The 17,078-nt window shown below is 44.7% G+C and overlaps 2 protein-coding genes and 1 non-coding gene across 4 annotated transcripts in view; all 3 read right to left on the reverse strand.

Moving 5' to 3' along the window:
* Positions 1–250: 250 nt before the first annotated feature.
* tomm20a (translocase of outer mitochondrial membrane 20) lies at positions 251–2,067 on the reverse strand. The gene is made up of 5 exons (XM_085297321.1): positions 1,863–2,067; positions 1,515–1,561; positions 1,344–1,425; positions 1,016–1,158; positions 251–762 (listed from the first exon to the last, which is right to left on the reverse strand). Exons 1-5 carry the CDS (start codon positions 1,984–1,986, stop codon positions 718–720), a joined length of 441 nt encoding a protein of 146 aa, XP_085153447.1. The 5' UTR covers positions 1,987–2,067; the 3' UTR covers positions 251–717.
* On the reverse strand, positions 839–975 carry LOC146561329 (small nucleolar RNA SNORA14). The gene has a single exon (XR_014888130.1). It is a non-coding gene; the product is annotated as a small nucleolar RNA SNORA14 (small nucleolar RNA).
* A 1,609-nt stretch (positions 2,068–3,676) lies between the features above and the next one.
* Positions 3,677–17,078, reverse strand: part of arid4b (AT-rich interaction domain 4B) — a 38,929-nt gene continuing 25,527 nt past the window's right edge. Inside the window, exons 9-24 of one of the 2 annotated variants that reach the window (XM_085297328.1) lie at positions 16,788–16,867; positions 14,414–14,490; positions 13,605–13,753; positions 13,431–13,503; positions 13,148–13,242; positions 12,955–13,052; positions 12,574–12,772; positions 12,232–12,437; positions 9,844–10,026; positions 8,687–8,771; positions 8,393–8,588; positions 7,049–8,266; positions 6,784–6,894; positions 6,368–6,592; positions 6,137–6,283; positions 3,677–5,984 (exon numbers count right to left, since the gene is read on the reverse strand). In XM_085297328.1, the coding sequence (XP_085153454.1) occupies positions 5,833–5,984; positions 6,137–6,283; positions 6,368–6,592; positions 6,784–6,894; positions 7,049–8,266; positions 8,393–8,588; positions 8,687–8,771; positions 9,844–10,026; positions 12,232–12,437; positions 12,574–12,772; positions 12,955–13,052; positions 13,148–13,242; positions 13,431–13,503; positions 13,605–13,753; positions 14,414–14,490; positions 16,788–16,867 (3,294 nt within the window). In that variant the 3' untranslated portion in view covers positions 3,677–5,832. The remainder of the gene's footprint in view (positions 5,985–6,136; positions 6,284–6,367; positions 6,593–6,783; positions 6,895–7,048; positions 8,267–8,392; positions 8,589–8,686; positions 8,772–9,843; positions 10,027–12,231; positions 12,438–12,573; positions 12,773–12,954; positions 13,053–13,147; positions 13,243–13,430; positions 13,504–13,604; positions 13,754–14,413; positions 14,491–16,787; positions 16,868–17,078) is intronic. The other variant, XM_085297329.1, reaches the window with a different exon arrangement.

Here is a 17,078-nt window from a genome sequence, read left to right on the forward strand (position 1 = left end):
ATATCAGCAATTCACAGATCTTTTGTTTTGCACCTACATGGATGGGATAAGTACAATAGGTTGGCTCACTCCCCTCCATGTTCATTAATATTTATTGATACAAACATACTTGTCCCCAATTCCTGCACACCCTTTATTTGAGGGGAAAGTGAAAGTGCCCTTGCTCCATATTTCAGAACTAAATGCTTCAGGTTTTCCTGTGCATTGCTACTGCCATCTACTGGCAAGTGGACAATCAAAAAAGTCAACACATGTTATCATGTTTTATTGTAGTATTACACAGACACAAAAAACAAAAACCCAGGTGAAAGACTGGAATGCCTCTGTTTTTTGTTTTTTTAAAAAGTACATATTAATTAACCTGCAAAATCATTTATATAAACAATACACCACAAGCAAGTGTTCTGTAGACAGACTCACTTCAGTCCAAGTCACAAACAGAACAAACCGTCTACATTCCTGTTTACATACTTAGGTTGCACTTTAAATACAAACAAATGGCTACATAATAACCGATATGTTGGAAAGGAGGAATGCATTTCGATAAATGTAACCTGGCAGACGTTCATCCACCTCAAAGTGCTGTGATGGAGGGAAATTCATCTCAACCGATGGCCAGTGAAGCTCAGAATTCGCAAGCAACTGAACCGTGCAGCAGTGATAGTGTCTAAAACCCCCCTTCCCTCATAGATTTCCATCTCATTCACACACATACGTTCATTCGACGTCATCTTCTGCTAAAGACTGAGTGCCGATGAGTCGCTGAAAGAGAGGAAGAAAATATCTTTCAGAGATTACCCATTACAGAAAGGCAAATCAGTTACACGGGCCGTTAAGTATTTTTGTCTTAGAGGTGAAATAACCGAGAGCTACTGACACACAGCTCTCAGCTTTGGATGATTCTAAGGTTTATTCTTGCACCCTTTCTTGTCCCAGAAATCACAAATAGCAACTGGGGGGTTTTCAAGGATGCTAAACAAAAAAAACAAAACAAGGAGATGCAGGTAACTCTCACCTGGCTGATGCTGGGTAGTCTGGTGAGCAACATTTGGAAGACTGGAGCAGGCAGCGTCTGCTGAAGCACCTGAAGTAGCTGCTGAGGTTGACCACATACTGCAATGGCATTGGTCAGGTGGTCTACACCTTTGTCAAATTCACCTGGGTTAGGGAAGAAACAGGTTTACAGACCACATAAAAAACAAGCATTAAAAATGTATCAGGGCTTAAAACTTTGTAGAGAGTCACTACACCAGTGTAGCCACAGTTACAGTGATATGAGTGGTGTGCGTCTTGCGCATGCTGCAAGCTTCCATGTGTTGTCTGTGAATGAACATGTGGCTGACCTTGTGCTAGGAGCTCCTCTGCCAGCTGGATTTCCTCCAAGAAGAATTTCTGGACAGCTTCTTCGTCCTTCAAGTTCGGCAGCTTCAAAGTCAAGTTAATAAACAAAAAACAAATTTAAGCTCCAACTAAACAAAATGAGAGAAGAATCGATTATTTTCTACATGTCCTACCTTTGTAAGCCCAGTCTTCTCACTGGAAACCTTTTGCTTTCGTCGACCTGTGAGAGAGAAGTGGGTTTTTAAGACCATGCTGCATGTTTAGTTTGCTGTTGTACAACACGGAAAACACGAGGGAATAAGTTTGCTAGCTGTTGCTTGTAGCATGCTTTTTCTTCTTCTGCAGCTGAGGGAAATAATATTAGAGCAAATGTTACCATAGTCGGAGCTTACAAGGCTACAGAAAATACGCAGTCTTGATTAGTTTCCAGAAGCTTTAAGTGTTTTTTTTAACGTCCTCGCGGTCACATGGAGGCTAACGTGCTACGATGCTAAGTTTACGCCGTTGACATGCACACTTACGCTCACGTAACTTTTCCTTGAAACGGGGGTCACTCCGCCGCTTCCTGTCAAAGTAAACACAGTATGCGATGAAAAGAGCACCACACACCCCGGCGACCAGCGCGCTCGTCCTGCCGCTTAACATTTCTCAAACTACTTATGAACAGCCACGCTCGCCGCTGACTAGCAGCTAGCACGCTGCTGAGGAAGTGTGCCAGGAAGTACGTAAGTGATGACGTAGACGAAGGCGGGAAATGTGACCCAAATTACCCCAAAACATCTGAGTTAGCAACAAACAAGCTCAAACTAAGGAAATAAAACATCCACTAATAACCATAGACTGTATAGTATTTTATATACTGCCTGTGCTAATTAGCAAAGGCAAATATAAATAACGCACAAAGATTAGTTGCTTTTAACCATCATTAATCTGGTTAATAATCTGTACTTTACCAAAATTAATGTATAATGTAGTTAAATTACCAATAATAATCTGTCGAATAATTTGTTTGGCCACATTTCGCCCCTTAGCACTTTTACCCAGCCATGCTTTAAATTAAAATCAAAATGATGAAGAATAATATTTAAGATATAAATATTATAAATACATAATATAATAATAATATTAATATAAATTGATAAAAAGTTAAAATGCTGCATTTAAAAAAAATAATTATGTACAAACTAACAAAAACAAGTATTTAAATTTATGGTTTAAAATGTAGTCTTTCAGTTCTAAGGTTTTACGTCTTAGATAATAAAAAAAAAGTTTTTATTTCTTATTTATTTAACAAAAATTAGACCAAGAGGAAAAACTAAGCACACCCTGTTACACCCCGGCCAACAGAACCACCTCGCTGTGACCTTATCAGTTTCTCACATCTTTGTGGAGGAATTTCCACTTACTCTTTTTTATAAAGTTGCTTCAGATGGTTGAGGTTTGCCGGCATTGATTTATGCACAAATCTCTTATCTCACCGCAGCATTCCACTGCAGCACCTTCATCATTTTGTTTTTGTTTTTTTAAGCTATTCTGTTGTAGATTTGCTTCTGTGTTTGGGATCATTGTCCTGTTGCATGAACAAATTTTGGCCAAGCTTTAGCTGTCGGACAGATGGCCTCACATTTGGCTCTAGAATACTTTGGTATACAGAGGTCTTTGTGGTCGACTAACTGCAACATGCCCACGTCCTGTAGCTGCAAAACAAGCCCTAATCATCACCCCTCCACCAGCCACCATGCTTGACAATTAGTATGAGGGGGTTTGTGCTGATGTGTAGTTTGGTTTATAACAAACATGGTGCTGGGTATTATGGTCTGATGTATCTACTTTGGTCTTGTCTGCTCTGAGGGTATTGTTCCAGAAGTCTTGTGGTTTGTTCAGATGCACATTTTTAAACCAACACTGCTGCCATGTTCTTTTTGGGGAGGAAAGACTTTCTCTGGAGACAAAACACATGATACTTGTCCAGTCTTTTTCTAATTGTGCTGTCATAAACCTGGGGTGAATTTCCTGGGATGCCCACTCTAGTAGTTTTTATCTTTCTCGCTGTAGAGCGATTGGCTTCATATTGTTTGGACGCTGCATTAAAAGCCTTTCCAAATTGACGGGCAGGTTCCCCAAGATGATTGCTGGTGTCTTTCCTCGTTGCCGTTATGCTAACACACCGCTGAATGCTGCAGACTGGCAAACTGCCAAAACCTCTGCTTTGATAGAAGTGATTACAGTTGCTGGTCATCACTGAATTATATAATAACAGAGACGTGTCTGAGTAAAGTGCTTCAAAGACTTGACTAAAGTTACTTTCCACCACTGATGCAAGAGACACACCGAGTACTTCACAAACTATGGCATTTATTTCAAACAGAGGCTTCTGCTTTGCTTACATTTTTACAATAAATTACACAATGACCATCCTCAGATGAGCCTAATAAATACTATTGAGCATTTTTCAATAAGCTCCGTTACTTTCTGTTGATCTATGACACAGACTTTTTCCTGTATACAAGTTCATACAGCTTTAGCTTTAGGCCATGTACAGGTTGGAAAATAGTTCAGCCACATCCAAAAACCACCATTCTTCTCTCACAAGCACAAGCTATAGAAAAACAAAAGACACAAAGAAAAACTGGATAAAAACTAAAGCAAACATGAAATTAGATAAAGACTCAAAACTGATGAGAAAGGGAGAACAGAACAACATTAAATGAGCTCAAATAAACAGAACAAGAAAGAGGACAAAAAAACAAAAACGGAACATGCTGCAACCCTCAGTTATTTACACTCAAACTACAGTTAAAACCATAAAACTGTCTGTACAGAAAAGTACATGTTATTAACAGTGCAAGATATTAAATAGCTCGACTCAAAACACTTCTCAATATACAAATTTATAACAAAAGCATACAGTTACATACAAGTGCCGAACAAAATGTAACTTCCGGATATCATACAGTAGGGGGGTCTATACAAAGGAAACACTGGAGATGTCTTCAGAAATGTATACATGTACGTCACCTTATCATATAAATGCACATTTACAATATCTCTACCTTTATTCTGGTCATAGTACAAGAAACAGAGTCAAACTTCTTTTTTTTTCTTTTCTTTTGGTAGGGATGAGTGTGAGAAGCAGGCATGTCATGCCAATAAAGTGTGCATCATTTCGATGAAGTGAAAATGTACTTAATTAAATAAATTCATGTAGGTGGAAACACTGAAAACGTGGAGTTCGGCTTTGATTGTGTGTGTTCTGACTTTTGACTCGATCCGGTTGCAGATATGCAACATTAACATCAGTGAAGCTGATGCAACTGAAGTGGGGGGATTGAAAAAAAATGGAGGATGGAAACATAATGAAAAAAAGCAGATGGGCTTTTAAAAAGGCTGATGAACTGATTTAATGCATCCATTGCATTCGCCAACCTCCATCATTGCACATTTTAGACTGTTATCTCAACAGTAATCTGTGGATGAGTATTCAGTAGTAGATTTGCAGGTGATCCAACACAGGAGCTCTGCTTTTACAATTACCGTAATAATCCTAATACACTGATAACATCCCGTCGTTACCTGCCAAGACTTAGCCCTTCACTGCCCGCTCACTCGCTCACTCACAGCGTTCTGCAGTCTTTTATATGGGACACGTTGTTCCAGCTAACGCTCTGATCTGAGAGGAGGATCAGGAAAAGAAAGTACTGTCCTTTTCTCAAAGTGCCCCCGCGGAGAACAACAACAACAACAAGAAAAAAGAAAAAAAAGGCACTACAGTATCATTCCTTATGATCCACTGAGGCCATCAGCGGACATACGATGGTGCTGAAACCTTATCCATCACCACCTACTTGATTCAGACCATGTACAGGAGCGATTGCCTGTACATGGGGAGGGCAACCCCATCCACATGAAGGTCCTTTTTATTTTTCTTTGTGTTTTTTTTAATGAAACAGAGAGAAACATAGCAAAGTTACCTTTCCTATGCCCTTAATGCCAATGTGGCAGCGTCTCTCCTCCAGATTTCCAGAAATAACATGGCGAGCGCCATGTTGGGCTACGAGGACAGATGACAGATGGTCTTCACTGGAAATCATCCCTTTGCAATACAACTTTATCAAATGGAAACAATTATTGCTTGCAAAAACAATTCTTTTAAATGTTCAATTAAGTAAAGCACAAAAGTCAAATCTGTATATATGTTGGGTTTGGTTTTTTTGGACAAATTTCACCCGCCCCACCCCTACACAATCGTCATAAAAGTGCACTTAAGTGCCATTAGCTTGCCGAGAAAACAGTTGTCAGTAAAAAATAGTGCTTGTTTCTTCTCTTTTGTTTTGTTTTTTCGTGGTTTTTTTGTCTCTGGTCTGGTTTTTGTGCCCCGTAGTTACAGTATGTGGGTCGACTTTTTCATCCTGTTGAAAGGGAATCGGGGCGCTGACCCCAGGGTGCTGGTTAAGTGCTTCGTGCGGTGTGGCTCCTTGCTGGGTCGTCCTGTCACCTGCACTCCACTGAAACCCCGGAGTTCTGAGATGAGGACGATGAGGATGATACCGGAGGGTCTGCCAGCGTCAGCATGACTGCCGCTGTGAGCGAGCTGGAGGACGGTGAGGAGGAGGAGGATGATGAGGAGGAAGCGGCCACTGTGCCTGCAGAGCAGAAGCAGTGATTGGTTAAGCTGATTAAAAAAAGAAGAAGACGCGACAGTGACTTCCTGTTTTACTCCTCTTGCTTTAATGGTGAACCAAATTTAGTAAATAACATGCTAGTTATTATTCCAGGCAATAAAGAGCTGACTCACTTTCTCGTTCCTTCTTCTTCATGCGTTTTCGTCGTCTGTCGATAGAGGCGACCTCAGACTTGAGGGAGAGGTAGTGATTCCTGATGTCCTGAAGTTTCTCCTGAAGAAACGAGATCCTCTCCAGGCTGGTCATCTTCTCCAGATCAGCTGAGAGGACCCAAAATGAAAGGATAGGTTCACAAGAAGCACTAAAGAGCTGACAAGCATAAACCAAATGGGTTGGATACGCACACATCTGGAAACTCCACTTGTACACCCGCGGCGATCTTCCGTGGTTATCCCGGTGCTGTGCGTGGTCTGCATCACCCTGCTTGTGGTATTTATGGCTCGAAGGGGGAGATCGCCCGTGACATTTGGGCGAAGTGGCAGCCTTCAGCTCCGATGGGTTGTTTTTAGAGGCAGTTGATTTGGCAGTGCCCTCAACAACAGACTGGTCCTCGCTGTCACTGCTGTTGGCTGAAGAAAAAGAGGAAAAAGAAAGAAAATGCAGTGAACAGGAAACGCCTCAAATCCTCTCCTACCTGGCATCTGTTACATGATGCCTGCAAACGGGTTAATAAATGAAACGGAGACACATGAAAGCAGTGCTGGCGCTGAAAATGAGAACGTTAGCGGGTGTCATCATTTCTACCCACAGCTCTTCTTACCTGTTTTCCTATTCTTTTTGGGAGGCACACCGAGGCTCTTGCGGTTTGGCTTGTGTTTCTTTGTTGCGCCGCCAGTCTGTGATTCTTTCTGCCGCTTCTGACTCGCAGACGCTACAAAAGAAAAGAGTGAGAAGACGGTGAGGGAATAGGCGGACTGTGAAATGAGTAGTCAGCCTCTGTTTCTTTAGTATTCCATCCTGAAGAAAAATGAGTTGTGTCACTGAAAAATAAACCTGTTAAAATAGATTTTTGCTGCCACTCGTACCTTTGGACTTCTGTTCGCTCTCCTGCTGGCTGCTGTTGCTCAGCTCGAGGCTGCAGCTGCTGCTGCTGTTGCACGAGAGGCTGACGTCGAACACCTTCGAGGGGGAACTCGCCCCTTCGTCCTGCAGCTCTCCTCCTAGACTCTCCACCTCCACTGTGCTGCTATCTGTCTCGCTGCGCCCGCCCGTCACCTCCTCCTGTACTGGCCCTGTGGGAAGAGCGTCCGAAACCGGCTCTGAGGGCAAGGCAGCGGGTATGGATGGGGCCGGGGAGGAAGGCTGCGCTTGACCAGACTCTTCCACGGCGCTGCCTCCTCCTCCCGATGGGGACTCCGGCGTCGTCGGTGGCGTGTTGAGTACAGAGTTGCTCCCGCTGCTCGGGAACTCCCGGAGCTTCTCGGTCTCCATCTGCTCCTGCGAGGTGTCGTCCTCGCCTCTCGCGTCCTGCTCGACGCTCGGCTCTTCCATACACGAGGACACCGGTGGGGGAGGAGAGTTTGCGGCCTCCGTGTCCGAGTCAGAGAATAACTCCTTGAGAGTCTTCTTTGGCCACTGGGCCTGGATGCTGGACCACACGTCTTTTTGTCCTTTTGGGCGAACGGCGGGCCTTTCCTCTACATTCCCAGAAACTTTGGCTCTCTTTTCGGGAATCTCCCAGAAGCCTCCTTGTCGGCTGGTTTTGCTTTTCTCCTTCATTCCGTTGTACTTCTTGGTCGGTGACCCCTTGGTTTTGGGGCGGGTTCGCTCACTTTCCTCAGGCTGAGCCTCGGCCACAGCTGCACCCTCATCATCTGAACTGCTGCTAGATGAGGCCCCCCTCTCCTCTCCAGGAGCGGCTGCTCTCTCCTCCCCTCTCATCGGAGAACCCGCAGGTAGCCAGTCAGCACTCCTGGTGTTCCTGGTCTTAGCTTTGGATTGACCTTTTGGAGTCCTCTCTGCTGCGCTGTCAGCTTTCCTCTTCCTCGTACTTGCCTCTCCCTCCGACTCTGGTTGGCTTCTGCGCTTTCCGGCATCTGGGCTCTCCACACTGACGGTGTCCTGGGCCTTTCCCGTGACAGGACAGGGTTTGGACCCTTCGGACGGGGCTCCGCCCTCCCAGCGCTCTGGAATTTGCGGTGGCTCTGGTTGGCCTTTTCTGAGACGGCTCCCTGGCTGATCCTCTTCGTTATGCTCTCCCTCCTCAGCTTCATGCTCGCTTTCATCCGTGGACACCTCGGAGGCTGAAGCAAACAGAACAAAGCTTTATTAGGTTGTTAAAAAAAAACAACAACAACACACATCAGAGTGACGCGGTCCTAATCTGCTGCAAGTGTGCATGACCACTACAGGCTAATGAGTGTTGCTACCTTGCAGGCCATTGAGGATAGAAGTAATTTCTATAGCCTTGACTGGAGACTGCTGAGGCCCTTTGTCCTCACCCTCGTCCATCTTGGAAAAGACGTCCTGGCTCAGGCCACACTTGGAGCGCGGGACACGGTTAGCGTTGGACGAAGGGCCGAGGACCTCCCTGTCATCGAGCCTCTCCAAATTGTCTTGCATTTTCTGCCAGAAGTCAACATAAGTCAGTCAGCCTTTCACTTCACGACACCAAACCGGGATTTTAAGACTTAATAAAAGTCACCGGCTCTCCAAAGTCATACCTTAATTTTTTTACGGTGCTTTATTTTTGGTACATTCTTATTGGCGGGTCGCACAATCTTGTCTGCTTTGATCCACTCATCATATCTATAAAAAAAAAAAAAAGAAAAGAAAAAGAAAGAAAGAAAGAAGAAAAAAAAAGGAAAAAAAATCAAGTACAAAGACGAGAAAGAGTTTCATCATTTAGGACTTTGAAGAAGGAGCTGTGAAATATTCTCTCACACCACCCACCACCACACAGACGCTTCTACTGTCTGACCCCGACATATTGCTGTGACACAGTAAGCCTCAACAGCAAGAGAAGAAATCCCATGGTGTTATGTGGAAAAAAAGACACAACCTTTTTACGATGAAGAAAGAAACAAGATAGAACACCGACCACCACACAAATCATATTCAGTAGAATTCACACAATACCGAGGAAGTGGGTCGTATGAGGAGGAGGGGAGGGGGGGATGGAAGAAAAAAGTTTCACAACATCACACACAACAGACACAATGCAGAGAACATCCCACTGTCTTTTATAGAGTGCTAGAGGACCACACAACAACATTGAGACGATGAAATGCCGATTGCACTAGTTAACCTCTGTGTCATGGTACCCTAACACTCTACTCAACACTGCGTTTAACCCTGACCCGCTGGGGAGGGGGGAGAGGGTTGAGAGGTAGAGGTGAGTGTAGCAGCACTTAGGTTGGCCATTCAGTGTTAGCTCACATTCAAATATCACATTGTAGGATTGGAAGTTTTGTTTGATTGTTAAAAGACTTCAAATTGGTTAAAAAAAAGAAATAAATAAAAAAATCAGGCTGTCTGTAGATCTGTTTGAGAGACAGACAGCTGGGGGACAGACAGACAGGGGATTTTGGTCAAAACTGAGAGAGAGGAAGCTGAGGAGTGAATCCGCATCAACCCGATACTCAGTTGTGTTTCTGCCACTAGATGGCCCAGTGCTCTCCATAATCAGAGTGCTGACCATGGCACTGGTTCACACGAAGCAGAATTGCGAGGAAGGGTTACTGCTGCGGGGACACCCACGTAGGCGGTGATCCCATGAGTTAAGAGATGGATTTTTAAAAATTTGTTTTTTTGGTCTGTTTTCTTTTGAATTAGGGTGAAAATAGACGTTTAGGTGATTTCTCCCCAGGTCCTGTCTTACCTGACGTTCCAGCCACAGTAGTGCACCAGGTAGAGCACCTCTCCCCCCTCCACGTCTGCCTCTTTCACAGTGGCCTCGTACGTCTTCAGATTGCGGCCTCGCCCATACCTCACCTGCACCTTCATCCCCGGGGGGTAACACTCAAACTCCTCCCCTTCCTCCCCCTCCTGACTGCTGTCATCCCTGCAAGAAAAACAGTTCAGCACTTCCTGGCCCTAGGCTATAACACCACAAAAACCACCACCCTCACCCATCCACCCCCAACTCGCTGCCTGCTGCTATAACAAGCCTGTTTTCTAGTCTATTTGCTCCACCCTTGCCTTTCCCTGTCTCATTACAACACTACACCTTCACCTGCACAGAAACATAAGCTGCCTTAGCTCTAGTCCAGCTGCATCATTAATAGAAAAGCCAGTCAAAGAACAGTACATGAAGTGTTTCAGCAAAAAAACAAACAAAACACATCATTCTTTATTCTTTCATAGTAAAAATTAATGATAAGAAATCACACTACTGTTATGCTGTCTAACCCCACACACACACACACAGGGGATTCTCATTCACCCTCGTACGCACGCTGTAAAGAAACAAAGCAGCCACAAGAAGGAGCTAGAGGGAAACAATCAGGAGATATAGGGGTGGTGCAGGGGTGTCAGTAAGTGTTTTAGGCGCCAGGGGGCCTCGTGGGGTGGGTTAAGCATGGCAAAGCGCAACGGGACAGGCAACGCAGCAACTTAAAGCGAGGCTACAGCACTGAGAGGAAGCACGGCTGCGAGGTCCTAGTCGGCCCGCTGCGACGAACAACATCTACAGCACAACACGCCTCACAGTCCCTCCCAAACTTAGCTCCTCAGAACGTGCAGACGGGCTTATTTCCAGGAGCCGACTGATTTTTAAAAACATTTCCACCCCTGATTGAAAAATAAATAAAACACACAAATATCACGTAGATTAAGACTCGGCTTGCTCAAAATGAGCACAATTCAACTGCAGTGCTCATCATTATGAGTAAAAGCCAAAAGGTCAACAGTCCAAGTGAACTTTCCAGCAAAGCCGTTGAGAAGGCTTCATCGTAAAAATAAGCACCTGTCCAGCAAGAACTCAACAATAACTCATCGATGTCTCCTACTAATGCATCGCCTTCTCGTTTAAGCTCACAGTAAGCTAGTTTCAGTGGCTACACGCCGTCTGTGCTGATGCTGGAATGAAAACATGACCCTGACACAACACCCGTCTGTTCCAGTTTACAGCCTGTAAACATCAAACAGGTTTGATATGATCAGAAAAGCTCAGATCAGATCATCCTGCGGCTTGTCCACTGAGTGCATCCGTAAACTCGTAATCTGCAAGGACGTTGATCCCGACAAAGCCGAAGGATCAAGGAGACTTCTGACTGTCATAGAGGTCACAAGTGGTCTTCTATCAGCAGGTATCTGTGGCCACGGTTGGTGTAAACTACAGATAACCTCCTCATAACGTGCAGGAATTTTGCAGTCCTTCAGTCAGACACAGAGACTCAGTAAACCAAGAACCTGTTTTCTAGCTTTCACCAGTCCAAACAACACAACTGTACATCTGTCACTGTGGACGTTGAACAAACAGGTCTGAGCTGGACAGACGGCGCTAATCACAGGAGGCAACAGGGAAAATGCAACTGCTGAGGCCAAACTGTACAACAATCCATTTACCAACACTCAGAGTTTTCCTCTAAAAGCATCTCAAGCACTGTATATATAAATATATATACATATCTCACAACTGGAGGGTTAATGCATCTATGACAACATTCACACACATGGAACATTTAAATAAAGCTGAACACTGAAAGCCAAAAAGATGAGAGAAAAGACAGGAAGAGGGTGGCAGAGAGAGAGATCAGGAAAGGGCAGGAATCAAGAAGAGCACAGCCATGTTGTGCACTGAGTGAGAGAGGCTCGGCATGGTCAAACAATCCCAGCGAGCGAGAGACAGCGAGAAAGCACAGCATGACATGCCAGGTGAAAGGTAGCAGTCAGGCTTTGGTGCTCTAAGATGTCTCTGCCAGCCGATGTCGACTAAGCAACAAGGAATAATAATAGCACAAAGGGCAGTGGATAAGAGCTTAGTTAGAGGAGAGAGAGGAGAGCGTGCCTCTCTCTGGTTAGCAGGTAAGAGTATACGGCGTATTAGTACTTTTAAGGTCAGAAGGATCACTGCTCCTCATCTGCTAATGGTGTTCTAGCATCGTGCTGCCACCAAGGAAAGCAAATACCTCGAGTCCTTTTGCATTCTTATTTTGCTTTCACATGGAATAGTTTTACCATGCAGGAGCTCATGTTTGTGCCCTGACCATACGTTTTGTTTTTTAAGCAACTGTGGAGGAGGGAGCATCCCCTTCAGTGAACCTACCCAGAGTTGTCCTTGCTCTCCTGCTCCTCATCGTGCTCCTCCTTCATGTCGTCGGCTCCGAGGCGAGCCGTCGACGAGCCCTCGTCGGCGTCGGCTTTGTGTGGACCGTCCTCTTCTTCGTCATCGCCATCGTTTCCGCCCTCTTTCCCCTCGCTTTTCGATGTTTCGGATTCCGTTTTACTCGGGGTCGAATCAGGTTTCTCGTCCTGTGAGAGAAGGACGCTTTATTATTGTGAAGGTTATAGACTGAGAACCTTCACAGACATGACGCTTTATTATGAGAAACATGGGAGGTGTGCAGAAATTCATCTAAAATAACAGACAGCACTCGGGATAATGCACCTTGCAGATAACGGGCTGTGTGCTACAAGGTTCTCCGTCCACTTGGGCTTTCGGCTCTTCGGCAACTGATGACGTAGGAGCCGTTTTCCCTGCCTCCCCCTCAGGTTTCCCCTCCCCCTTGGTCCCCTGCTTCAAAGGGAGGTCCATTTTGAATGTGATGGCAGTGGAGGTGCAGTATTCCTCAAATCCGTATAAGTACCTGCGTGATGAGACATTCAACACATCCAATAAGATTTTCCAAAGTTTAATCTTACTGCTCCAAAGCGTGCGCACGCCGACACACCTGCGTCGCTCAGAGTTAATCACACAAAGATGAAAAGCAAGTCGACTGGAGGATTTTGCATTTTGAAAGCTTTCGAGCTGTGGAGTGTCTGTACGTACTTGCGGTAAGCACATTTGACGTTGTAGCCAGCAGCTGAGTTGAGCACGGGGATTCCCAAATCCTGATAGACTTGCTTCCAAACAGAACCGCTCTCAATCTGCTCAACGAGGGAGACAAAATTCAGAGAGAGTCGACACCAAACGAAACGAGAGCGACATCAAACTGCTCTCAGGGGCGGGCAGTAGCACTCACATTGTCAAAACCTCCCAGTTTGTGCACCAGCCTGTAGAGCTTGAACAGGTTGAGGTTCCTGTAGCCCAGAACCGGCCGCTTGTTAATGGGAGTCCCTGAAGAGGAGAAGCAGAAGGCATAGGTGGATGTGGTAAGAAAAGCAGCACAACATGTTTGTCTGCTGGAGAAAATTATGATTTTTCTTTTTAATAGGGAAAAAAAAAAAAAGAAGACAAAATTCACAACCTGTCTCACAAATGAAAATAAACCTCAAACATCACACTGGTCCCTGCCCTGCTCTCACCTCTGTCTTCCATGAACTTGTAGAGTTGCTGCAGAAAGTTCTCCCTCTCCTCGGGGAACGGCTCCACCTCCTCCTGCAGACAGGAAACAAGACAGTTTGGCATCTCTCTTTTTTTCTTTTTTTAAATCTGGGAGGTTGTAGGATAAGAGGATAAGTGCGCTCTGCTGTCTCTACCTCCTCCTCTTCACCACTCGCATCCTCCTCCTGCTCCTCCTCTTCGTCGTCATCATCCTCTTCGCTGCTGGAACTTTCCTCCTTCACTTCTGTCTTCCAGATGCTGGGCACGACCAGCTGCCTCTGGAACTCCAGGGCTGCGTCCAGCGCTGAAAGAGCGGATTAATCGAACCTCGTAAACACTTCTTGGAGCTGTGCGTGCATCACTGCATGCTCAAACGACACACTTATACCTTTAAAAATGTGTTCTACACTATATACAACAATAACAATAATACGCCCACATAAAAGCTACAGTATAAAAAAGACCAGGAACTCTGGAAGCATGAAAACCTGCCAGTGTTTGCACAGTGACGCACAGCAGCTGAAGCATCCAGCCACAGTGTCACAGGTGGGTTTTAGCAGTATCTAACCACCTCGGCAGATGCTTGTTTTACGCTTTTGTAACGCGGAAAATATCACAGTTGTGAGTCAACCACCTGTGAATATCAAGATGGGGACAATACAAAGCTGTTTGCTAAGTGCAATTACGAGAGTACGAGCTCAGCGGTGGAAAAAAATTTGAATAAAATGAAAAATAATGTAGCACTTTTATAAAAAAAGTTTAGTGAGGACTTTAAAAATAGACTGCAGAGTGACAGGAGCTCTCCACCGCTGCGTTCTCTCCAGAACATAAACAAAACTTCTCTGCTCTTCCACTCTGCGAGTGTTTTCTGCCAAGTGTGTCAGCGTACAGAGCTGCTCGCAGACGGCTGATAAAAGGTATGCTCTGCTGCGCACCACTTCTGTAGCACCGACTTCAAACTCACCGGGTTTGAGGCTCGCGTCAGCTTTTGGAGGGCAGCTGCTGTCGAACTCACGGACGTCCTTCTGTAGCACCATGTAACTGCAAAAAATAAATAAAAATATAGCAACTCTGATTAGAAAGTGTGGAGTAGAAAAAAAAAAGTTTTCTTAAAACAACAAAGTCTAAACAGCTCAGAGCTCTACCGTATAGTCTTATTCATTAAAACAACCTTACAGCTGTGCGCCAATCAAAGCCTCCAAAAACCTGAGCGGTCACAGACTACTTTCTTACAGCACCCCTAAAGCGGCTGGGCACAGTCAGCTGCTGGCGATTTGGCAGACACACGGATCAGTGAAGCTTGTAAGCTGAAAGCAGTCAGAGGTTTGGCTGGTGAGCAATGTGAGGCGATTTGCTGTGGTATCTGTAGGCAGCTGAGCAGATCCAATGACTAGATTTGTCATGGAGTGAAATTTTAAAGAAACAAGTGTATAAAAGCTAAACAACCTCACACTGAGAGAACGGCTCGGTTTCCTGGCATTTCCTTAGATAATCACTACAAACACGGCACTGACAAGGACACCTGTCTGTAACTCGGAGAAACCACGTGCAGGTTTGTTTAGCTGAGGTTTAAAACCCACTCACGCTCATTACACTGTCTTTTTCCGTTGCAGGTTAAAAAACACAGACAAGTTTGCAAGCTGGCTAAATGGGGGAAAAAAAGTGGAAACAGGAAAGACTTGTCAGATCTGGTTACTGTAGTAACAGTGGAAACAGTAAGACCACTTCCTGACAACTCCTGCCTCACCCCTGGATCTGACCTTCCTTTCCCTCAAAATGTTTTCCAAGCCATTGTTTTTTTTTTGAAAGACATATTCAATGGTTATTAGTAACAATATACAACTCTCCTGAGGAAAGCGAACACACTGACCCCGGGTGCTGTGCGGGAGAGGTCACGTGGCCTATGGATGTAAACCCCTTGTTCAAAAAACAAACCACACCAGCCTGATAATAGCTGAGAAGAGGTTGTCAGAAAAGATAAAAAGTGGAATAATAAACAGTGACAAGTGTGTGCAGAAGAATGGAAAGGCACTTGAAAGCAGTAAAAGGGCTAAAGGAAATCACACAGCACTGCAGCGACAGAGAGGATGCACACTCAGCAATCAAATGTGCTTAAAATATGTTTTCTTATGTCTCGCTACTACACTCTAAAAATGCTATGCGTAACAATAATGATACACATGTTGGAAATTTTGCTTAATGCATATGAGAGCAAACCGATTGGAGACGGAAACAAACTGAAAACAATCATATAGATTTTCCTCCTCCTTTCATTTGCTGTTTTTTGCAATCTCACCTGGATGCACAGTAGCGCTTTCAGCGACTTAAATCAAATAGCTGCAGTTCAGAAAGAAAAAGTACTCCAATGCGATTCCACTTGCAAACAAGACAAAAAAAAACACCACACAGGTTTTTCACAGGGTGCCCTCGGTCAGAGAGGAAATACTTCACAGCCGTACAACTTCCAGCTGGTCTCCGATTTATCATTCTTTATCTTATCCCTTTCATCAGCTCTACCTTTAACCGAGTGATAAGACTTCCTGTGCTGCATATTTGTCTTCAGCCGCAGATTAAGGAGGTCACGCCGGCGACTCGCTCAAGATTCCTTTTAAAGCAAGTGTATTTAGTCATTGTGGGAATTCAAACAGACAGGAAAGTAGTCTTTGGAGCGGGCGAACAAGCGCCAGATTAATTTATGCCGAGTGTGGGCTATGTTTCTACCCACATGAAGAAAGGCTGCAGTAACACAACCGCCAGCTGAGCTCTTGACAGGACTTATTTCTTTCTTTACCACAGACAAAACAATCTGGCTGTGTGGTTCTATGCCGAGGGCAGGCTGCAGGGAAGCTACACTACCTCTCCACACCAGTAACTCACAGCCTCAGGACAAATAAAATAACAATAGGCGATGCTGCAGAGGAAGGCTGTGTGCTTGAGGCCTATATGAGCCTATATTCCTCTAATCAATGGAGATTTGAATTCATTCACCAAACACACGCACAATTACTTAGTCAAGAAATACAAATGTTATCTGACAGAGCCACAATGGCCGTACTTTACATTAGTATTAAATGGTTAGTGTGCAAATTGACTTACAAACAAAAATGAATCAAGAACAACTTATATAAATGATCAAGGGCCAGCGCAAAGCATCTGCACGCCACAGCTTTACTACCTCTTAGTTTTGTGGCCGACAAGCGGCCCAAGTTCCCTCTGTCTCACTTTTCATTGATTGCATCATAAATTATGCTGGATAAGCTACTAATAATGATTAGTGCAGAAGCAGCTTAACACAACAGAATGTAAATGTCGCTTTGGGCGAATTATTAATGACTCACAATTTTCCATCCTTGAACGAGCGCACAAAGACGTTGTCCTTCTTCACGGTCATGTCTTCGTGGCAGTCGGGGGAGATGACCTTGTTGCACAGAAACAAGAGAAAGTCAGAAAAAGGTCACGTGAGGTGGTGCTGAGGCAATAAAAAGAAGAAGAATAGGGGAGGGGTGGGGGTGTATCAGAGAATGACTTAATGACTAAAGCGGTTTCAGCAAAAGGGCACACTGATTGATTACAAAATGTGCTGCCTATGATACAAAATCAAACTAGCAGGAGAGATGAAGAGCGAGAGA

Source organism: Mchenga conophoros, linkage group LG13 (assembly GCF_057382185.1).
Source record: "Mchenga conophoros isolate Kocher_MC1m ecotype Shallow Benthic linkage group LG13, M_conophoros_male_GT1.1, whole genome shotgun sequence".
NCBI lineage: Eukaryota > Metazoa > Chordata > Actinopteri > Cichliformes > Cichlidae > Mchenga > Mchenga conophoros.